The sequence below is a fragment of the Typopeltis vanoorti genome, chromosome 12 (assembly GCF_054136105.1).
Source record: "Typopeltis vanoorti isolate ZY-2024b chromosome 12, IOZ_Tvanoo_1.0, whole genome shotgun sequence".
NCBI classification, from domain to species: Eukaryota; Metazoa; Arthropoda; class Arachnida; order Uropygi; family Thelyphonidae; genus Typopeltis; species Typopeltis vanoorti.
This window is the reverse complement of record NC_143560.1, coordinates 138,673,397-138,697,495: the sequence shown is the minus strand read 5'-3', so window position 1 is coordinate 138,697,495 and position 24,099 is coordinate 138,673,397. Positions and strand designations below refer to the sequence as shown.

The following is a 24,099-nucleotide window of genomic DNA, read 5'->3' as shown; positions in this document are numbered from 1 at the left end:
CTTTCTTCAGGCACAAATATACGTAAGTACACATGGGAAGCAAGAGGAACTAAATCAATAATAGACTACATTATTATTAACAACAAATTAATTATAATATTTAGTGGATACAAGATACATAGATACAATAGTTTTTAGAGGGAGCGAAATTGATTGTGATCATATGTTAGTTGAAAGCAGATTTGAATTCATGAAAAGAACCGCATACTTCAAAAGAAAAAAAAAAGGATAACGAACCAATCCAACATTTATATCCAATATATTTATAACCAATCTAATAAACAATTTAAAATTCACTTCCTAGAACAGGAGAGTATCAGGAACTTATATAAAAGCAGAACAAGAGAAAAATAAAAAACCAACCACGAACAATATTAAAATTGACTGGAAAAATATAAAGGAAACCATACTAAAAGCAGCAGAAGAAAGTTTAGGATACAAATCAAGGAAAAACAAAAAATGGCTCAGAACTTGGAATGATGACTTAAAGGAATTAATCGAAAGGGAAAAAGCAGGCTTTTAAAATCTTTCTGCAAAATAAAAGCACTGCTGACTATACACAAAATAAAAAAGATGATAACTAATATTTAAGGAATTGACAGCGTATACTAGAAATATAAATTAAATAAACTTTAAAATGTACTTTCCGATATTTCGGCAAACGTCACATTGCCATCTTCTTGGGAACTTAATACAAAGACACGTTCACACAAGTACTACATAACAGCAAATGAGAACTGAAGCTAGGAAGCTAACGTTTTTCTAAAGTCCTGATGGTGCCCCCTGGCGGGCTATATTGGTGGTTCTTGGCCTTTGGGCTGAAGTTCTGATAAATGTTTCCCAAATTTGGGGCAGTGTCATGCATCCAAATTTGTTGAGGTTTGGCATGTTCCTAAGGGCTGAGGCTGATTCCATGAATAGTCTTTCATACTTGAACTTGCTGCGGTGTATGACTGTGGCTTTCTTCCATCTTATTCTGTGGCGAGTATCTAGAGCGTGGTCTGCAAGCCCAGAGTGGCTGTACTGGTGAAATCGGATGTAATCCTTGTGTTCTGAGATTCTGATATTTGCTGTCCTGCCTGTTTGGCCAAAGTAAGACAATTTACAGCTACAAGGGACCTGGTATACACCAGGTAGGTCTAGGGGAAGTGGTTAGTCTTTAGTGGAGCGGATAAGGGATGCTAATTTTCTATGTGGTCTGTAACAAGTGGTTAAGTCATGTTTTCTTAAGATTTTGTTGATTTTTTCCGAGGTGCCTCGGATGTAGGGAGTGGTGATAGATTTAGAGTAATCTTTTTTGTGAAGGGGAAGGGGTGGTGGGTGGTGGGTAACTGGGTTCAGTATTTTCTGGATTTTTTTTTGGGGGGGGGGTAGCCATTGGCTGAGAAAGTGTCACGGATATGATTTAGTTCAGTGGTTAGGGCTTGATCATTTGAATAGATTATTTTTGCCCTGTTGAATAGTGTCTTAATAACTCCACATTGTTGTGAGGGGGGGGGGGGTGATGGGATTGTTGGTGAATGTATCTGCCTGTATGGGTGGGTTTTCTATAAACTGAGAAAACCAAGGTTCCATCAGGTTGGCGGGTGACTAGTGTGTCTAGGAAGGGGAGGTTATTGTATTCCTCTTTTTCCAGGGTGAACTTGATTCTAGGGTGTTGGTTGTTTAAGTGTGTTAGGAAGGAGAGGAGTGAATCCGGGCCATGTGGCCAAATAGCAAACACATCATCAACGTAGCGAAGCCATATGGTAGGTTTTTGTGGGGCTGAGTTTATGGCTTTCTCTTCAAAAGTCTCCATAAAGAAGTTGGCCAAGGGTAGGGAAAGCGGTGAACCCATGACTGGCCCCTCTATCTGTTTGTAGAATTTTTCCTGCCAAACGAAATAGCCTGAGTTCATTGTAAACTGAAATAGGGCTGAGATATCGGAAGGAAATTTAGCTTGGATTAGCTCTAGGGTTTCTTTGAGGGGTACATTCGTGAATAGGGAGGAGACGTCAAAACTGACCATTATGTCATTATGTTGCAGTGTAAGGTTTTCTATACTGGCTTTGAAGTGGGCTGAGTTTTTTATGTGTGTTGGTGTGTTGCCAGGATTCATTTCCATCTTGCTTACTGGACCCAAAGTGATTTGAAAAAGAGCTATGCTTCGTGTTTAACAGCAGGATTTCCAGGTAGGTTACCAGATCGTTTGTTGAACTGCGGTTGTAAGATGTGATACAGTTTTCCGACAACTGTTTTTTGGAATAAGATCGTCATAAAATAAAGAAATTAAGAGAATTGGAGCAGCAGTAAAATTTTAAAAAATACTCCGACTTTTGAAACAGGAAAGAACCACAGGTAGGGATACAGTCTCTTACGGTTCATTGCTTTATTGCCTATTTATGTTAAGACCTGAATGACTGCACTCCACAAATAATAATCAGTGATTATGTATTGTAAGAGGTCTACATGTGCTTGACAAGAGCGACTCATTATGCATCCGGGCAGACCTTACAGAAGCATTCCAACTTCGCACATAAATCAAACCACATCACATGAACTGAAGTTACGTCTGAACGAAACGCTGCTTAAACACCTTCGCCCTTCCTTCATTTCAATATCTGGTGGTTGAATCGACTCTTATAAAAGTAAGATGTGAGAAATGATAATAGTGAAATAAGTTCAGAATATTTATTCCGTATGTACTAAACAACAGGTCATAATTCTGCCAAAATAATAACCCACAAAACTTCCAGTCCAATGATTTTCTACCACTAATGGCATCAGGAAAACGATACAAAAAACGACTGCAAATATTTCATACCGTGATACAGATGACCTCTACCAAAATCCATTACTTGTGAAGCATCGTCTATAATGTTCGAGGACGGTGCCAATAAATGAATCTCGTTGGGAGAAAAATTCCTGTTCTGTATTCTTCAAAATGCGTCTCGCTATACGCTTATGGCAACGTTGCAGATTTCCTAAAATATTCCAACACTATCCAATAAATAAATATCCTGTTTAGAAAATTCATTTTTTACTCAAATATACAATACACGCTCCATATAACGGTTGGTAATTTCTGAGAACACCTCCAAATATCATTATATATTTCTTCTTCGTGTGCGCTTCCTACCGGATCTTACCTCCTGCTACGAGGTACGATACGGTTGGAAGTTGAGCTATACGACTCCATTTCTGTGCAACAATAATTTGGCAATTGTTTGAGTGTGAGTATGTGCGCGTGCGCTCATTGTCTTTGAGAAATTAATCCCAGTTAGGAAATTTTAACTTTAAATATTTGATATCTTGCCAAAAGCCGTACTGATAGTTAACAGTCTGAATTTCGTAATTATTATGGCCACAGCGTAGAACAAGCTAAACACGTTTCGATGTAGGAATTTCGCTCTAAGCGGGAGGAAACCTGTGGCAGTTAACGAGGCAGAAAAGTTGAACAGTCAACGAGCGCACAGTTTTCCTCGAAAATTATTTCTGACAAATGTAATTCCTTCTCTTTAATAACAACTGTGTTCATCTCAAGTTGTCTTAATCGAGTTTCTAATTTTTCGTTGCAGATGGAAACTGGCAGAGTTTATGCAACCACAGGAGAGCTTTCAGGTATTTCATCGACTCCATCTTCCCCACCTGTAAATTTCCAGCATTTCCGTGCGATAGCTACGATAACTTCCTCATGGGAAAATGCTTTGATTGCCTTCCGGATCGGTGTGGCAACATGGGGTATTATGCAGACAAGTCTCCAGCTCGAGGGAAAATGGTCCTGATGACCAGACAGAAAGAACCTTTCTGTGGTAATATATTTGCATAAGTTAATCTTTAATCTTTAATTTTTCTTTAACCTTCTAAGTCAATCTTTAATAAGAGAGCGAGAGAGAGAGAGAGAGAGTGAGAGAGCCGGTGGACTAATACCAGGAACGATTAGGACATTGAATTTATGTAAATACACGGAATTACACAACGCGGGTGTTTCTCCGTAACAGACGTCTTCCTGAGTGATCTCATGCACGTGCGCTGTGGGGTTTGAATCTGCAATTCAACTGGCCAGAGAAGATCGCATTCATACACTGTAGGATTCGAATTAAATATTAGCAACATCACATGGAGGATTCCATCACTTCCTTGGGATAAGTGGACGCACATGATCAAGCGACGGTGGTCAGCTGCACGGAGAATTCCTTTTGCATGACGAAAGGAATTTACTTTAGGAGATACGGGAGGTTTCTTGCAATTATAATACAGCAGATTAAATTAGATTGACAGGACAATCTCATGCAATATTTTAATAGCGCTGATATGTCTGCCCGAAAGGAGGTTTGATAATTCAATGTTTTTTTTATGTGTTTCTTCACACTGATCTCTCTCTCTCTCTCTCTCTCGATGCTTTTCTGTACCATCCTTTTTCTGTACTTTAACTGATCTGCTGAACGGTTTATAAACACCAATAGACTAACTCTTGCGGAGTGACGAATACACAGAATTACACATGGCTACAGCATGGCCATGTGTAACTCAGTGTATCAAATCATGTTAATCGAAATTCACATGATTGAAAGACAGAGTTCAGTAGCAATATTCAGCTTTCATTTACTGAGTGAGTTATGAAAAGGTGCATATTGCAGTATTTCGACACATTGTCTCACAGGTGGCTCTGGTGACCTAGTTATTTTTCTTGTATTCTACTCAAGATACGTTTGTCAATGACGTCATCACTCTCACCTGACTACGCCTGTGTCTCTTAGATCGAAACACTTAACACTGGAGTTGCTCTTTCTGTGACAAGCTTCACGACATTATAAACTGAAAGGTGTAAAACATCAGTTCAACAACACATTAATTAAAGAAGCCTCCGCAGTTCAGTTCGTATCGATTTCGAAGACTTGGTTCAAATCACATGTAGGATGCGAATAACCCTTTTTGACGACTTGGATAACTGAAGGTTATTTCGTCGGCCTCAGATAGAAGCGGCAGACTTTTTCCTCGACTATGATTTTTCATCTGAAAAATGCATGCAAAATGGCCAGAAGAACACACTCGATTAACAGGAATAAATACTCTGGCTTTGGCTTCGTAGCCCCAGTTGTTTCATAATTTCAAACAACTAATTAAGAATCCAGGCCACTGGAATGAAAAATACATCTTTAAGTAATCATGGTCAGTGATGCGCAATTGGGAATAACAAGATCTATGGGCAAATCATTTTGACCTTTTTCCCTTCAAACGAAAGTTTGAAGGGAAAAAGGTCAAAATGTGACCGTGTTGAAACTGTGCTTGCTCTTTGGCGCTTTTAGTGATGAAGCAAAAAGAAGTTGGTAAATGACCAAGCAACGCTGAAAAGTCCTGCTTATGTATCACTACTTTTAGCAATAAGGGAAATTTTGAACCACTCACTTCCGAAATGGTTGTAAACTATTGATATAGTTCAGATACTGATACTGTATTCCTGCTTGAAAACGATTGCTCATACACTTGTTTATATAAATATGCACAAGTGTAATAGGCAAATCGTTTAACATTTCTGCTAAATCGAATCAAAGTTCAATGTCTAAAATGGTCTTCTAAAGTTCGTATAATAAGATTAGCCATATAACTAATCTGTCATTCCGATTATCAAAGTTCAAGAGACAGCTGGTATCAGTTACCTTACCCTTTGAAATATGTTCTGGACCGTCAGAAAAAAATAATTAGTTCGTATCTGGCAGAACACGGAAAGTAGATCAACATAGTTGTTGTATTTCAACTCTTCAAAAGCAGTATAAAATGCTATTTTGATATCTTGCGCGAAATTAACTCTGCAGCAAAACCCCATTGATTATTTTGCTGTCTACAACCAGTTGGACCTATTAATAAGCACTGCCATTACAATACGTTGCGTTAAGTCACAGTTAGATGACAACTCTGTTATTTTTGAAGAGAATTTACCAGCATTCGCCATTCGTATGCGACGATCCTGTTATTATGCTGAGGGAAAGAAAGAAATGTTCTCATCCAGCCATATCCGTCCCGAAAGACCTCATAAATGGTTCAATATGAAAAAGTTTCCCTCTTGAATTCTGATATCAAAAATTTGGTTTAATTTAAAATAAAATTAAAACTTCCCGAATGCCTTACAGAATTGTTAAATTAATATGGCAACCAGTAAAGCCAATAAAGCTTGAAAAATCATGTTTAAAATTTCTGAAATATTGAGACTGCAATGACTTGCTCTTTGACTAAGAAAATCAGTAATGCAGTCAAAGAGCCTTTTGGTTGTGCACTGATGGACAACCAACAGGCAATGTTCGGTGTGAAATGTGACACTCCGAACATGGCCTGTTGGTGAGCAATATGGCAAGTTTCATGAATAAGGAAGGCTCCTCGTTTCATGTGACCAAAGCTTCATTAATGAGGATCTTAATGAATAAAAAAAATTAAGATGCTCCTGCAGAGATAAATACTGATTATTTAGAAAATCAAGCTGATTTCTAATTTGCATTAAAATATATGACACATGCAAACTGTATTTGGAACTGATGCACACAAAAGGCAATAGAAAGTGAAGCATGCTGGAATGAGCACACGACATCATTTTCCTGTGATCAAGAAAATTTTCATTTTCTTTTGAAGGCCGTAATGGCTCTTTTTCTGATGCGCATACCGAGTCAAACGCAACATAATTCTGTTTCCCGCTTATTAATCTATTTTCGGACATCCTTTTGATGAATTACAAATAAATAGCATGAATTTAAAAATATTTTTGAAAAGATATTCGATCCATTATTACCAAGAAAAAATTGCTAATAATTGAAATCTTAAGGAGATAATGCGATCTTTAAGATGCTGGAAGCAAATTCCGTGTTTCCAAAATAAAATCTTACGGTCATCATAATCTGAGACTATCTAAGATAGCTTCGCTTAAAAAAAAAAGTTTTTTGTGTGTTTTATTCACGAACGATTTGAATTCTAGGATTTCTCAATGAGACATGTATGATATCGACTATGTCACAGAAGTTTCCTTCTTTCATTTCCGGAAATATCCTAAATTACAGAATTTATTGTGTTTTGGAAATTCACAATTAACGATCGAATACAAACAAACTGTGATCGCTAAATTCTGAATACATAATCCGCAATATTCCTGTTAAAGGGAAGGGAAGTTCATTATACTCACATCAATCGCTTTTTTTTCCTTTTCTACATCTGTGTTGTGTGTGAATTCTACTTTACGAAATTAGGTATCCAATGCTCTTGTCGAATGCTTTGTCGCATCAAATTTGCAAAATGCGCAAGTTTTGAAACAAACTCAGTCTGTTATGCAGTCAGAGGACAATGAGGCTCAGTCTCTGACGTTCTATTATTTGTTGCACTTGATTTTCTCATGAAAATAACGACTTAAATGAATCCTTCGACTGATGTTTTCTGCGAAGTAATTATCGCACTTGCGTACTCAATAATAAAGCTTATTTTTGAAGCAAATTCTGCAGTGTCTATGATGCAAAGTCAGCAATTACATCTCTGAACAGTGATGATAAGACCTCTGGATATAATTAAGTTATAGAGAAGCTTAACCGAACCACGGTCGGCAACTACTCAAAACTGTCCAAGAAATATAACTTTTCCGCCGAAAGGTCATGCGAAAGACTCATGCACGATAGTCTGTTTCTCTCTCTGTTCAGGGCTAATACTTATGGAAGATAGACACTGTGTCTTCTAAAATTAATTCAGTCTGCTCTAGTTTTAAATCAGTATTGTTAACTTTCGTCTAGCCGCCAACTGTGTGTGCGTGCAATTGGGGATGGGGATTAGTGAACTGACAACATACACGAAACAGAGAAGCAGACGAAAGGCGCAAACACAGAAACTTTTGAAACGCGGAAAAAAGTTTTCACAATTCTTGAGGAATGTAAACGATTAAAGCTTACAATAATCCGATAAAATCGGTTCAGTCCGTCTTTATAAATTCAGAAAATATTCTTCGTATTCTTTGATCTCGTAGAATCACACAGAGGATCCATCTCTTACACGCCTCTTTTCAAATTTCTGTTAGGATTGCACTTGTTTTTAGACATATTTGCTAGGCAAGAAAAAAAGAAAAGTTATTAAGAAGAAAAGTCCTTTTCCGTTTAGCTTAAGAGCGGTTAACATCATTTGACTTAAATAGAAGTAAAACAATTCCTTGCATCTCACAAGAATCAAATCAACTCTTCAGGGAGCTGGCATGCGACGAATTCATGAAAGCGATCGAATTCTAGATTCAGATAAGATAACATTAGGCAGATTATGAGCAGATAAGGATAAATTTCGAATATTTCAGTCCCTCTCTCATGGCAGGAATCTTCTTCAGCTGTTTGCATTCCTAGTTTCCAATGCTGTTTGTAATGAGTGCATTCCTAGAATGCGTCAATAAATTCTAATATTTAGTGAGATGAGATTGATTCATCTAATGTTAGGTTTAGACGGTTACTTCGATAGCATACTCTATATTCCTGAGGAATTTAATATGGCGAAATTATGTTCTATCCAGGTCTCCGATAACGTTTTTCTATTTCGACTTTTTTAACTGTATATTTTGGTATACTAATGTATTAGTAAATGTATTAGCTAGTAAAGTGGGGTGAGCGTTAGATAATCAGGCAACTCTGCCCCCCCCCCCAGGCAAAAAAACACGGAACGTTTTCTGTCAATATGCAGAGTGGTGGTGTCAATGTTGCTCAAGACGATGAAATTTATCTCCCACCAAATCACTAACATCCACTTACTCTGAGTGATTCGAATCTACGTCATGTTGGCTGGAAAGAAGATGTGTTATCCACTCTACAAATTAGGCCAACACTAAACACAACAATACATTAAAATGCTAATTTTAGGATAAATTAAGCAACGCTATATGGCAAGACGGGTATAACTATTCATGATTTAATTATGATAATTATTTAAATCGAAAGCATCCTTTTCATATCATGCAAGATGAAGGCACAACATAATTGCACTTACTTTCAGGGACGTAGCATCCCCTTCTATTACCCCAACTCTGTGTGTATCTTTATTCCGCGTGAACGAATGTCGATGTTCCTACAGTGACCACAACTATCGTTTCATTCCCTCATTTTGAGAGAGAGAGAGAGAGAGAGAGAGAGAGAGAGAGCGGGGGGGGGAAAAAACAGACATTGGTTTTTGCTGTAGTACGACCACGTTAATGAATCTACAGTAATTTCATGGTTGTTTCTCTCTTTAGCGAACCAGTTCCGGATCTTTATTGCCAGCACAAAAGGTCAAGGCATTACCTGGGGTAAGCTGGAGATTACTTTGGTGGCCGATGCAGGCAGTAACGAGACCTTCACCATCACGAGGTGAGCTATAAATTAATTCCTCTATACTTGCTAATTTGAAGAGCATAACAGAAATTTTTGTAAGGCGAGCAATTCCGTTTTACGATCCGATTTTCTGAATAAATGGTAATTAAATCAAGATAATTAAAAAGATAATTTTTGCTTTTTATTTCCATCATACTGTTCAAGGAATTAACCTTTTTTTTTTTTGAGAAGATTGTTTAACCACCAAAACAACTGTCGTATTAAAAATCATGATTTAGTACATCTACAAGTATACGGATTAGTTAGCAGTCAGAGAGTAAATATATTTAAAGTTGTTACACTACCTCTACATCAGTGGTGGCGAACCTTTTTATGTGTGCGTACAAAAAGTTCACAAATCGAGTTGCTGACGTGCCAGTGCGTGCCAAAATTTGCAAATCAAGTTGCTGACGTGCTGGGCAGTTTTTAATTGAGGAAAACGTAATAGAAGATTAATTAATTATTTATTTATAATATTATATATATATATATATAATATTATATATATATATATATATATATTTTTTTTTTATATATATATATTTTTTTTTGAGATAGAAATAAACTATCTCAAAACTACTTTCCTACTCATCACATAGAAGAAATAAATACATTCAAAGGCAATATATCTATCCTTACATAAGTTCAGTTTCACAATAATTAGCCAAGGTTCTAAGAAAATACAATATCAGAACTTTGTTCACTCCACTTCCAAAAATCCGCTCCGTAATAAGTCAACCAAAACCTTGTCATCATCATCTTAAATATCCTGGTGTGTACAAAATATGGTGTGATTGTGATATTCCTTATTTTGGCCAGACGGACAAATCTATTGAATTACGTATGGAGGAACACATGAGAGACAGCGAGCCAGTGCCTTATCAAGTCATTTCCTTTTCTCGGCTGATAGTAATGATGAAAACCCAAGTCATACAGTCCGCTGAGACAAATCTACCAACATCTTTCGTTGCCGTGATGAGTTAGAGAGAAAAATCGATGAATCTAGGGAAATCATCCTCAACCCTGAACATCTAAATAATAACTTGAGCTCCAACCTCCCAGATAGTCATTCAGCTGTAATCATGTACTGGCGTTCACGTGATACTGCAAGCACGCACTCTCCCAACAATGCAACAAACGAAAGAACAGCTTCAAATACAACTACAACGTTTTCATGCTGATTATGTATAGAGACTCTCTAAGTTGTTCATAGTTTTTTTAACCTTCAGTGTTTAGTGTTTTTTCTTTTCTTTTATAATGTCACCTGATGAAGGCTGTTATAAGCCGAAACTAGTCGTGTTTTACTATTAACCCCCCCATTTTTTTTACCTAACTCTCGGTTTAAGTCATACAACTCTATTTCACAATATATATATATATATATATATATACAGGTAGTCCTCAACTTACGACGGGGTTCCGTTCCAAAGTCTCCGTCGTAAGTCGAATCTGACGTAAGTCGAGGACTTTTTTTAAGTCTTGATTTTTTTTTATTTCTGTTATAATATTTTCATAAAGTAGGTTTCTATTTAACGTAAAACGGTTAAAAATGTATAAACTTACATAAACATTTATTAATTATTTATTAGCACATACAAATACATAAATACAAAATTAAGAAAGAAAAATGTAAGAAAAAAAATACATAAACACATATCAAAAATGGTGCACTTACTTTAATTTGAAATTCCTTTAAATATTATTTAACATAAACATAAACAAAAAACTTATTAACGGTGTCTTTAATTAAGCAGGTGAGTAACTGTCACTTATTTGGACGATATGCTTATTTCTTACGATCGGGAGTAGCTTTTTTAATCAGAAAATTGGTAAATGTTGTTTTTTGGACTTTTTCCTTCATATAATTCGTGATAACATCTGACTGCTTCTCGAATTTGGCGAAGCGATCAATGTCTTGATCCATATTTTCGAGTAGCTGAAGTCCTTGATTTAATTTAGAAAATATTTCAGCTCATCCTTTTACAGTAAAATTTTTTAACAATTTCTCTTCTTCATCTTCCTCATTATTCCTTTCTTCTTCTACAACTCTTTCGTCTTAGAAAATCAAGTCTTGATCAGTCAGTTCACACCTTCTTCATGATCTGCTAATTCTTCTGTATCAGTAAATTGATTTCCAGATCCAGTTTTCTTGCAATTGCAATGATTTCTTCACCAATTTGTTCTAACATACTATGCTCATTGTACTCTTCGAGTGTCTCCTGCGGTGGTAACTTCTTCCAAAACCCTTGGATCCATTGTTCCGATACTTCCTTCCATGAAGTTTCAATGTTCTAGATACGTTGGTTAATATTGTAATTTTTCCAAAAATCGCGTAATGTTATACCATTGTTGTCCATTGCTGTTATTGCAATGGACAACGATGTTATTGAAAACTACATCTGAAAATGCAGTTTTCAGATAATGTTTTGAATATAGCAATCGAACCTTTGATCCATAGTTGAATCCCAGCTGTTGTTCTGCGTGGTACATACATCGCATTTATATTATCATTCAAATCGCCGATGTGAAGAGGGTGTCCTGCAGCATTATCAAGTAGCAATAGAATTTTAAAAGGAATGTTTATTTCAAGACAGTAGGCACGTACTTCTGAAATAAAACAATTTAAGAACCAGTCTTCGGACAAAACAATTTTCATCCAAGCCTCCTGTAGTACACCGGCAATTTATTCTTGTCAATGTTTTTTCAAAGCTCTGGGGTTTTATGAACGGTAAACAAGAAATGGTTTTAATTTAAAACCAGCAACATTTCCTCCAAGAATCTTTAAATGCCTTAAACCCAGGCGCCGATGTAGCTTCTCTGTGAATGTAAGTTCGTTCTGGCATTCTTTTCCAGAACAATCCGGTTTCATCTACGTTAAAAATCTGCTCTTGCAAATATCCTTCATCTTTTATCATCTCTTTCAGATTTTTCTTGAAAATTTCGGCAGTTTCAAAATCGGAACTAGCAGCTTCTCTCGTTATTCGTATGCTATATAAGTTAAATCGGCTTTTGAAATGATAAAACCAACTTTTATTAGCGTTAAATGTATGCTCGCCGTATTTATCTTCTTGTCGTTTCCTTAAATTGTGAAACAGGCTGTGTGATTTTGTCTGAATCGTGAACAAACTGAGAGGAATATTCTTGTTGATTTGATCATCTATCATTAAAAGTTTCTCCATTTCATGAATTGGCCCTTCTCTTTTTTTTGTTAAAATTGTACGTTTCATATTAACTGCCCCTTTAGCTGCCTCCATTATTCTTAATTTATCTTTTATGATTGTTGAAACAGTTGAATGCGATCGTTTTTCTTATCGTGCTATTTCACCGACTTTCTTTCCTTTGTCATATGCTTTAATGACCTTCATTTTAACATCTAAACTTAAAGCTTTCTTCACCTTCTTTTTTATGTTGGAATTTTCATCAGTAGTTTTACTTCTCTTACTGGACATGATAGGCTTACGACGAGATACAAATATTGCAACGAGAGAAACGAACACTTCGACTGCTGATTAGCAACTAACGTGCCAAAGGCTGTGATAACTTAGAAGTGAGTGAATAATAGCAGCGGCTATTGCATATTGGTGATAGGCTTTGCTTGTCAACTAATGGCAACGCTGCGATGCGTACAAAAGCAATGTGATATATGCAGGGCCGCGCCAAACTGCGGGTGCAAAGGGTGCACCGCACCTGGGCGGCAACATTGACTTTAACACGACATTTTAACTAATATAATATTAATAACCCTTACTTTTAGATGTCAGACGGACGGCCGATAAAAGTTTGCACACGGGCGGCAAATACCTTTGGCGCGCTTCTGGATATATGCATGTATATGCTGGCAGCAAAGTTAAATTAGAGAATTTTTAATAATAATAAGTTTTGGCCATCGTAAGTGCGAATCATCGTAAGTCGAGGACTACCTGTATATGTAATATTTTATACATAATTTAGTTATTTATAATTTTATAAATAATATTTTATTTTATTTATAATATTATTCAGTGTAAAATAGATTATTATATAATTAAATTAATTTTAATGATATTGGTTCATTAAAATGGTATGGTGAGTTAAAATTTATGAATTTTAACTCACCATAGATGAGCAGGGGGAGCGACAGAAGGATGTCAACTTGTCGGGGAAATGCTTACCGTATTTACTCGAATATAACTTACACTCGCGTATAACTCGCACCCCTGATTTTACTTTACGAAAAAATACATTAAAAAATTTTACATATACCTCGCCCATGAAAAATGTTTAAACATGTTCATGTCAAGACGATAGTAACTCACTCCCCACAGTAACAACATGCCCTCCCCAACAGCCATTATATACTGCAGATGCAAGAAAAACAAGTAATTTTATTGTGTCCCTGAATAAGATACAGATGCTTATGCAGTCTGTGTAATATATTTCTCAACAAATAATGCAATTAGAGACAGCTGGAATAAAAACAGCACTAACTAATGAATCATATATTCCCTCACACAGATGCTATGCTGTATAAACTCGAGCAAAACCATATGTTGCACCGAAACACAGTATCTAACTAAAAACTATTGTCCAATTTTTCAATTACATGAAATAAGTGTTTCTTTTATTGCATTTGAAATTCTCGATGTCATTATAACAGATCACAAAGGCTATTATTTATTAATGTCAAATGCAAACTTCAAATAAAATAAAATTCTACCACCAATTGAAATATGCCATATAATGCGTGTGTGAGTCCCCCTGCAAGCTCAAACGCAAACAAGCAGCAATAGAAATCAACCAAGGTTTGAAACTTTGTGTGAGTTGAGCCCACCAGAAATGAGGTTCCATCAGAACGATAAACGACATCCCGTCGTGAATGTGTTAAAACTAAGAAATATATAGTGAGTGTTGTTATGACAGTTACAAATGTTATGGGATTCTATTCAAGAAAATTAGCATTTCAATTAAAAAATTGTCGGCTTTCTTTTATCTCTGAGTCATGCGAGCTTTTGTTAATACCACACCAATCATATGCACGTCTTCATAGCTGCTCTATCTATACTAGACTACCATTTCTGTCTCCTTCGCGGTATGCTTTCACTTCTCATTAGTCATTCGTGAAGGATTATTCTTTATGTATCTGAAGTCTTGTAAATTAATGTCAATTTTTGCTTGGAATAATGGCAAGGAAGATTTCACTGTTTGGATTTCTGAAAATCTCCACATATATCTCGCGCTACAAATGTTTAGCTTTAATAATGGTAAAAAAAAGTGAGAATTATATTTGAATAAATACGATACTATCACATACACACGCCCAATATTAATACATACAAAGTATGTAATTTAATACATAAAAATGCATGAATCTCTCAATTTTAAACACTAGTTCCAACAATAATTAATATTTTGAATTTAAAAACACGTCACTCTAATGCAGCAATTAAAATTTATTGAAAAAGTTAAACTTAGTTTCTTTTACAATTGAGTTTTTGAAAGTTTTAGTTAGAAAGAGTGAGAATTTTGTTGCTGTTTTCTGTATGTTAGCTTATTAATTCAGGGATGAAGTGAAGTGATAGCCAATTGATTACTTTATAATCTTTAACTGTTAGATTAGATCAGCCTCCACTTACAGTCCATTAATAAATGTTCTCTTAAAGGCTCAAGGAAATTTAACAAACGGGTCAACTCACTTTATAGCTTCTGCCCTCTGTGTACTTGGCTTCGAACTGGACTTCCGTTCCGTGTCAGGTTTTTCAATTCCTCTTTACGCCGGCGATAGGTCACTGATGTTCCTTGGGACGCTGTACTGCCGCACTTCGGGCGAAGATTATCGGCTTGTGGAATGCTTGCATGCGCATTGGATTAACGGAGCAATTTCTTCCCTCTGACAACAGCTCCAGGCGAAGACTCGTCAATTCGTCGTCAACTATCAGCTTTGCCTGGCGGATCAGCTCCTCGTCATCTTTCTTTTAGATCACGGGCATGATTTATCGTGGAGTAGCGTACTCGATGGCCTACATCTGCCATCATTCGTTTGAAGCTTTTGTCAGTCTACCTAGCACTGACCTTGAGCTTCCCATGGTCACCCACACAAAGTTTGACGTATTTACAAAAATCTAAAAGTATACTTCTTACTATTGGCAAGGTATTGCCTTAATACCATACCGTCTAGAATATTCCCTTATTTGGCATAGAGGACATACAAATTCCCATTGGGATTATTTACATATAACATACAACTATTTAGAAGTTACAAGTCTTACTGGGCTCGACCTTGGTAAACTTTATGTGAAAATATTTGGACTTTTAGAGCCACATAAATATTTTTACACCCTCAGCCAATGGCTAGAGGTTCTTTACATCAGCTTTCGTTTTCAGCTGCTGGGCCTTGTTCTTACAGTAGGCTTTGTGTTTGTTGGTTAGTTTCTTTCGTGTAAAACAAAATTTAACTTGTACGTATTATAAATAATAAAAAAAGAGGCTGAATAATTTATAAGCGTATAAAAGGATAGCACTTGTAAATCGCTGACGTGCCAGCAAAATTCTCGGACGTGCCACCTCTGGCACGCTTGACATAGGTTCGCCATCTGTGCTCTACATTATCGAATTGCATATTAAAAACATGTACCTTATAAGAATATGTTTATAAGAATATGTTTAAAATAATGATATCCTCGTTATTTGTAAAGATTGAAAACTACGAATGATTACTACATTTATATTTATAAGAACAAAAATGGAAAGAAAACAGATAGCCCTGCAGTTCTATTCGGCTTTTAATATTTACTATTAATTATTTATTGCATTTTTACTGCTTATTCATTTAAAATGTGGTATAAGTTAAAGAGATGGGGATTAGAAATAGTTGAAATATGTCCGACTTAACTGCGATCATAAGGCAAGTGCACTGTTTTGAAAGAAATTAACAGACATCACAGTGTGGGGAACAAAGAGCCACAGCGCCCATCTTAATAAGATGTAAGAGCTCGTATTTCTCTGTGATATGAGTGAAGCAATACTAAGGGAAATACTTTCCACAGGCGTATCATAGCGATCAATGAGAATTTTGGACCATTCCACCTGTAGGCATGTAACGTGGTCCTGAACTGTTGTGGAGTGGACGTCCCTTGACCTCACTCGATGTTCCAGTTCATCCCGTATGCTCAATGTGCGACGAATATGTTGAATGTTGATGTTCAATAGGGTTGGGATTAGGGCTAAGTTGAGGCCAGTCAAACGTGGTGACGTTAATGTCCACTAACCACATAGTTACAGCAGCAACCTTATCACACGGTGCATTATCTTGATGAAAAACACAACAGCCAGTTCCGTAGAAACGCCACAAGTTAAGAAGCATTGCAATGTCCAGAATGTTCATATAACTCTCAGTGCACCGCAAACAGAGGTCCTAGGCCAAACCAGGAAGAACAGAACCTGGTAATAGACGTTCACCGTGCATCTGCCACACCCGTACCCGTCCATCTGCTCTGTTAAGGGTAGCAGGATTCATCGTTCCATAATAGTTTTCCGAACTTACGACGACGCTGCATGTTGGTTCGGGTAATGTGGAACTTACATATTGCAGTTTTACCATGGAAACCCATGTTGTGAGCCTCTGCTCTGAAGTTTTTGTTCAAATTCGTGTTCCAGTCGATGCCCTGAACTCCACATTCAACGTTTCGGCCGATAAGTGATGTTTTTGCATATTATCCTTCGTACACCCCAAGGTTAGTGTGGTGGGTCGTTCCCTACGGATAACACTTGCTAGTGACTCCCTACAGTTCCATATCAGTATGGTATCACTGATTGCTGACCTGGGATGGCCCAATCTGTTAACAATTTGGCGAACAGATTGGCTTGCATCATGGCGTCCTATAACAACAACGCGTCTTTCAAACTCGGCAGGTTCCCCTTCTCTTAGCCATTTCACTGGACACAATTGGGAGCATCATGCTATTCCTCCAATTTACACGACTATGAACACATGAACATATTGCATGGCACGATTCACCTTGCCCATGGATATTCCGGTGGAGATTGAATTGCCCACTCAGACTCCAAGTAGTGCATATCATGTTTCTAAAAGGAATATGTTCTATGTTTCTTTGTTTGTCCGAGATTGGATTCGAATCGAAATCTTTCTTGCCATAGGGTACACGGGGTGGCATTCTCTCACCTGCACTGAAGAGGTGCTGTCTGGCTTGCAGTAAAACAGTTCTTTGCATGTGTGTGTCTAATGCTCTTTGTGCAGCTTTTCTTCCACTATACACTGAAGGTAATTAACTCAAACTGCCTTCACGCTACATCAGTGTTTCTCAACGTGAGGCGTACGCCCCACAGGGGGGAAATTTTAATATTTTTTTTGGGGGGGGGCAATTTTAAAATGTACATGTACATATTTATACATATTTATATTATACTTTTTCAGAACTTGGCTGACTATTACGCTAGGGGGTGGGGCATCAAAATCTTTGAGAAGTTGAGGTGAGGCATGATCCAAAAAACGTTGAGAAACATGTGCTACATATATAAAAATGATAAGGCCTGGTTAGCTCAGTGGAAGTTGTGCTTGCATCCTCTGCATTAGACCTCCCGAGGATAGACTTAAATTCAAGTCTAGTCGCCGACTGGAGGAACATTTTCTTAGGTTTTCTTCGACCGGTTACCGAGTTAGTCGAGCTCTGCACGGACAAGCGGATTTTTGTCGCTGAAATTCAGGTTATAATCCGTGATAGTCACTTATAATCAGTGATTATAAGGGACTATCACTTTTTATTATAAGGGACCCTTTATAATCAGTGATAGTCTTGGGCCAGCCGTCTCTGATTACTGGTGGAGAGTGAACTGACCACTGACTACTCAGTCTCCAAACGCTAGACAAGAAAGTATACGGTTCTCGATATGTTCTTGTTTCCAAAGACATTTATGGACAGTTTACCATTATATATAACTTTAAATCATATTTTGCATTCCTCCTTTTCGTGACATTATTTTTCTGACTGGGCCATCACAGGACAACGCAAAATTCGGTGTTTTCCTTTCATTTGCTGCAAACATATGAATTTAACCTATTTTGTTTCGTAACAAAGTTGGTCAGAAAATTAAAGATATGCTGATCGCTCTTCTGATAACAGGTATTGCAACTGAAAGTGTTTTTGTTTCGTTATTCAAGCAATCATTTAAAAAATATAATCTGACTTGTTTTTAATTCCTTGTAGTGAATCAAAGGAAGTGGCAGATAACCACGACTTTGAAGGCATTGCTGTGGCCCACCCGAACTTAAGAAATTTGACCTACGCCATTATAGCGTACACAAAATATCGCGGATGGATTTACACTGGGATACAGAAGTGGCAAATTGATAAAATCCTGGTGACAGACTGCAGTGGACACAGGTAAAAATTTATCAGCTTATAGAATTTATAAAATAAAAAAATAATAATAAATCCGCTAACGCGTTTTATTCCCCATAGGAAGCAGCCGAAGCAGTTTAGCCCAGACTTGGGATATCTTCGGAGATATCTTGGGATATCTCCGTCATTAGGCACACATGCATTGTTAGTGCGAACGCGCCCTTTTAGAGCAAACTCGATGTCCTGGTGCTCACCGAAGGTTTATCATTAATTTGGCATCATTAAATTTCTATCGTGAACCGAATGAAAGCCTTATTTATCAGATTGGGTGTTTTCAACTAATGCTGAAAATGCCCAAAGTTTTGGAAAGTTTGGAGCAGGTAATAAATAATACTACTGATAGCTGACAAAATAGTACATTCAAAATTTCTGACAAATTCTTGAAATATATTTTTTACAAGATTTGTCATTTAATCCAACGGAATTTTTTTACGGGTTTTGTGTTCGAGAAATGTATTTTGGTAGGATCATTGACTGCGAGTTGTGCATCTTTTTAAAAAATGCAATTGAATAGTAATTTATATCATTTTAAAGGAATTTTTTGTTTTGTTTTGTTTTGAAAATGTTTAAGCTCAGTATCAGAACTTACCCTTTTTCTAACAGCTGGATGCTGTCTAAAAAAAAAAAAAATCAGCTAACGCCATTTATTCCCGTATACGGGAGTAGGCGAGGCCATTTAGCCCTATCTAACTTGAATGTTATTATTATTCTTATTTTGTTTGCTGGAACTTTCTTGATAAAATTTATTAATTGAATTAATAACTGAATGGAATATTGCTGGATAAGTCCCGGCCTTTTGTTTTCTAGTGTCCATACTGCAGAAAGAGAGAGATAAAAAAAAAACATTATTTTATTACTCGGATCTACGTAGCATGGAGACGGGTTTGCATTCATAGCATTACAGTCTGAGAAAACCTTAAGTACGGTTCTACAGTGTAAACATAATTCGTTGAATGCTTGAGCTTGAATAAACAGTTAAATACTTAATTTAATTATTTATTAAATAAAATTTCCACCGAAAAGCATTAATGCTGTGTAGCGATGTCAAGTACTCCACATTTATGCATTTAGGGATTATATACGATACGTTGGCTGGTCTCTGGTGGTCAAATATGACCTATTGGTAAAAGGTGGAGTTTAAGGGCTAGCGAGCCGCTAATTTATATTTAATACAAGCGAGCCACGGCCAGAAAAAAATTTGCAATTTTTTTCTGGCTGTGACAAAAAGGGTTTTCTGGCCCAGTATTGGGCCAGAGGACCCTTTTTAAGCCTTTCATCGACCATCTATGGAGTTAGTTGATCTCTGGCAAAGTCAAGCGGGTTATTATTCCAGGAAGCTCGTTTTTGTTTTTTTTTTTCATCCCGTAACTAAAGAAATTCGACCGTAGAACTCATACTATTTAGACAAAAATATATATTTTTGGTGTTAGTGACCATGAGATTAAGGCAGTTGCCTGCCATACATCCTCTCTTAGCAGGATGCTTATTAAAATCACGGATAGCCTTGGGCCATGTGTTTGCGATTGGTAAGGTGGAAACTGACCGCCCACTAATTTCCAAATGTTTGTTACGGCTAAACTACCTCCCTGCTCCATTTGGAGAATAAGAGGCGACAGCGGATTTATTTTGGATTATGCTATTCATCTATTATGTAGATAAATGGCATAATCCATTTTTCTACGTAATCAAAATTATGTAGAAAAATTAACAACTAATTTTTTTAAAGAATGAAATATGAGAATATTTAATATAATAAAAAATCTAATAAATATATAGAATTTGATAATCATATTTGAATTTATTTTCTGGTTAATTTAAGGACGAATAATTTCTCATTTTATATCTCAGTTATGATCATGTTTTATTGTTTTATTTGATGATAGTTTTTCTTTCTGTGGACACGGCACTGTCATCAAACGTTTCGAACCCAGAATGCTACCATTCAAGCGTGGCGACTGCAAAGTGGAGCAACTTACTGAGCGGTTAGCTCATCTTATGTCGCGAGTTATTGGAAATCCAGTCACAGGAAGGGAGCTGAGGCTGCCCAAGTTGTTATGGAATATTCCACTGGACGATGTTGATTCCAGGAATAGGACAGTGAGACCATGAGTTGAGGCAGTGGCCTGCTGTGCACCCCTCTCTTTCCTGGACGCTAATTAAAATCTCTGATAGCCTTGGGCCATGTGTTTGTGATTGGCTAAGGTGGAAACTGACAGCCCACTAATTTCCAAATGTTTGTTACGGCTAAACTACATCCCTGGTCCATTTGCAGAATAAAAGGAGCTAGCGGATTTATTTTCGATTAAGCCGTTTATGGATAAAATAGAAAAATGTACAACTAATTTTTTTAAAGAATGAAATATGAGAATATTAAATGTAATAAACTTAAAAATATAATAAATATATAGAATTTGATAATCATATTTGAATTTATCTTCTGGTTAATTTATAAAAAACATCATGTTTTATTGTTTTATTTGATGATAGTTTTTCTTTCTGTGGACACGGCACTGTCATCAAACATTCCGAACCCAGAATTTTACCATTCGTGCGTGGCGACTGCAAAGTGGAGCAACCCAATCAGCGGTTAGCTCGTCTTATATGGCGAGTTGTAGGAGATCCAGTCACAGGAAGGGAGCCGAGGCCGCCCAAGTTGCTTTGGAATATTCTACTGGACGATGTCGATTCCAGGAACAGGACGGATAGGTACAAAAAATCTGTATATTACCAAAACGGACAATGATTTGAGGGAATTTCCCTATGAAGCCTGGCTATGGATAAATGGAAGAAGACAGAGTAATCGTTGTTTGCTTAAAAATACGTAATAAGAGCTTTAAAAGTATTAAAATTTCACATTTTTTTAGAAATGCCAAGAACAAAAAAAAATTGATTGATTGACTGATTGACAATCAGTGCTCTGCAAGATAAGAACCATTTACATTTCAGTATCACGTTCTCCACTTCTCCAGCTGAAATCAAACAAAAGGAGGGATTTCTTTTCTTTTATAAGGACAACATTTTTCCTAAATAGAGAAAACAAAAATATTTTTGAGACAAATGCTTACTATTTGGATTAGTTCAATGCACACATGAACGGAAATGTGCATGACAAGTGTTATAGATGGTAGAGTAGTTGGTTTGTCTGCAAAACTGTGAAGGGATTCACTCTTTAAAAAGTGTCCTTACTGTTAATTACGACAATGCAAAGAGTGTCTTCGGGTTTTAAAAATGTGAGGAATTGCTGATGTGTGTAATTTAATGAGTGTCAATAAAGAAATTATCGTTGATACGCCCAAGTCGTCCTTCATTAACAGTTAGTCATGTTATTTGAACATTTTGTGTGGCGGTTTTACCCAACTTTAAGCCGATTAAAATAATTGTTAATGTTGTTGTTATTGTAACGTGAAAAAAAATATTGTCTATACAAAATACATATAATGTTCGGATCATATTTAGATGGTTTCAGAGATGATTTTTCAGTCAGCATGTGTTAAATACAACATTATCATAATTTCTCTTGGATTCCGCTTTGTTCGCACCAACCCTAGAATGGAACATTTCTGGAAGGTAACGATTCCTTAAATTAGCCTTTGTCATGACTAAAATTTCAGGATAATCCCCGTTAAAGAGGCTTATAACGTCGATATGATGTTGGAAAAGCGATTTGAGAGTGAATCCCAATGTTTCATGTTCTTAAGGGTCCAATGACAAAGAGATGGAACTTTTTGCCTGATATCAGAAAAGAAGCTGCTATTGAGCTTTCCAGTGGTGGCTCGTACATAAGCAGTGCTTATGTACGACACTGCTGCACCCCCAAGGAAAAAATTAAAAAAATAAATTTTGTTTGTGTTTATAAATAATAACAGTGCTTACAACATTATATAAATGCAGTACAACATGTTAAAGGTTACAGCTTATGTTTCGACAGTGATTGAATAGTTAATGATGGGAATTGTTCGAATAACGCTGTAGATTACGAAACAAATGCACTGCGATCTAACGCAATGTCGGAATTATCACATTCAGCCAATTGCAGCTAGACTCGTCGATATTCGTTTGCGCTTCTCATTGCACGTTACAAGTGATTCTGACATTGCTCGTTTGGGAAGTGTATTGCATGCTTGCGCGCGTTATTTCTGTGAGATACGAAACATTTATTATTGGTGTTTGTTCGTGGTGAGGGTGAAATATTTTTAATAAAGCAATTTTTTAATATTTAAAATTATTTATTAATCAATTGGTTACTGATTAGGAAAAAAAAAAATATTTTTTTTTTATTTTGTATATGCAGCACCCTCACTTAAAATTTTCACCGGCCGCCACTGGAGCCTTCTCTTGATAATTTCATACGGAAGGTTGATCAACAGTTTGGTTGAGTTGGTTAAGAATGTTTAATTTTGGTTAAACAACAAAACTAAATATTCTCCCATGTTTTCTCATGCTACTTATGCTTTATTACTAGCACTTGTATGCAATTCATTATATTACTACTGAAATATAAAATCTGCATGTGCATCCTATAAATAAGACTAACGGAAGTAAAATTTAAAACATTTAAATAGAATTTAAAACATGTTAATGCATTATTGCATACACGTACATAAGCCTAGGGGTGTGACTGACATGCTTGACTGTGAGGGAGGGTACTTTGACTGAGATAAATAATCTACCAATAATTGAACGGATACCCCTGTTATTTGAAGTTATGGAAATTCCAGGTTTGTTTATAACATAAAAACAGATAGTGAATCAGTATTTCATCGTAGCAGTTGACTACAGGTGGTACGGCAACACGACGTGAACTCAGGACAACATTATAACATTACATAAATTATATTTATGTAATGTTGTAATGTTATAATGTTATAAAAAGAGGTATCATCGTGAGCAGTCACATTGATGGCATGCTCAAACGTGGCATTGCCGCTGAACTGCAGCATCGAAAATCAACGGTTGGCGATGTGATCTGTATATGGAGACGTTCTGGCATCACAATTGCAGGAAAACTCCCAGGGCGGCCGACGAGAATGCCTGATAGGGACAGGAGGATGTTAAAACGGGTGGCACACAAAAACCGGCTACAATCGGCACAGACCATCCGTCATGAGTTCCAGAGCGCCAGTAACACCATGGTAAGCACTAATGCTGTACGAAAAGAACTTTATTTACAGGGATTACGCGGAAGAGAAGCGGCACAGAAGCCAAACATCACAACGAAAAAGGCAGCTCCTCTGGCCTGGTACAAAGACCGTGTGAACTGGACAATTGCTCAGTGGAAAAAGGTACTCTGAAACGATGAATCAAGGTTCACCTGTTTCCATTCTGATCGCAGGATGTGTATGGAGGTAGCCTGGTAAACGCTTGTTACCACACTC

The 24,099-nt window shown here is 36.7% G+C and overlaps 1 protein-coding gene across 2 annotated transcripts in view; it reads left to right on the top strand.

The window, feature by feature from the left end:
- Positions 1-22,011, top strand: part of LOC150101254 (pancreatic triacylglycerol lipase-like) — a 64,192-nt gene extending 42,181 nt beyond the window's left edge. The window contains exons 5-8 of one of the 2 annotated variants that reach the window (XM_090401130.1): positions 3,558-3,791; positions 9,212-9,326; positions 18,530-18,706; positions 21,212-22,011. In XM_090401130.1, coding sequence (XP_090257256.1) covers positions 3,558-3,791; positions 9,212-9,326; positions 18,530-18,706; positions 21,212-21,467 — 782 coding nt within the window. In that variant the 3' untranslated portion in view covers positions 21,468-22,011. Of the gene's footprint in view, positions 1-3,557; positions 3,792-9,211; positions 9,327-18,529; positions 18,707-20,607; positions 21,140-21,211 lie in introns of those variants that run through there. The other variant, XM_090401131.1, reaches the window with a different exon arrangement.
- Positions 22,012-24,099: the final 2,088 nt, after the last annotated feature.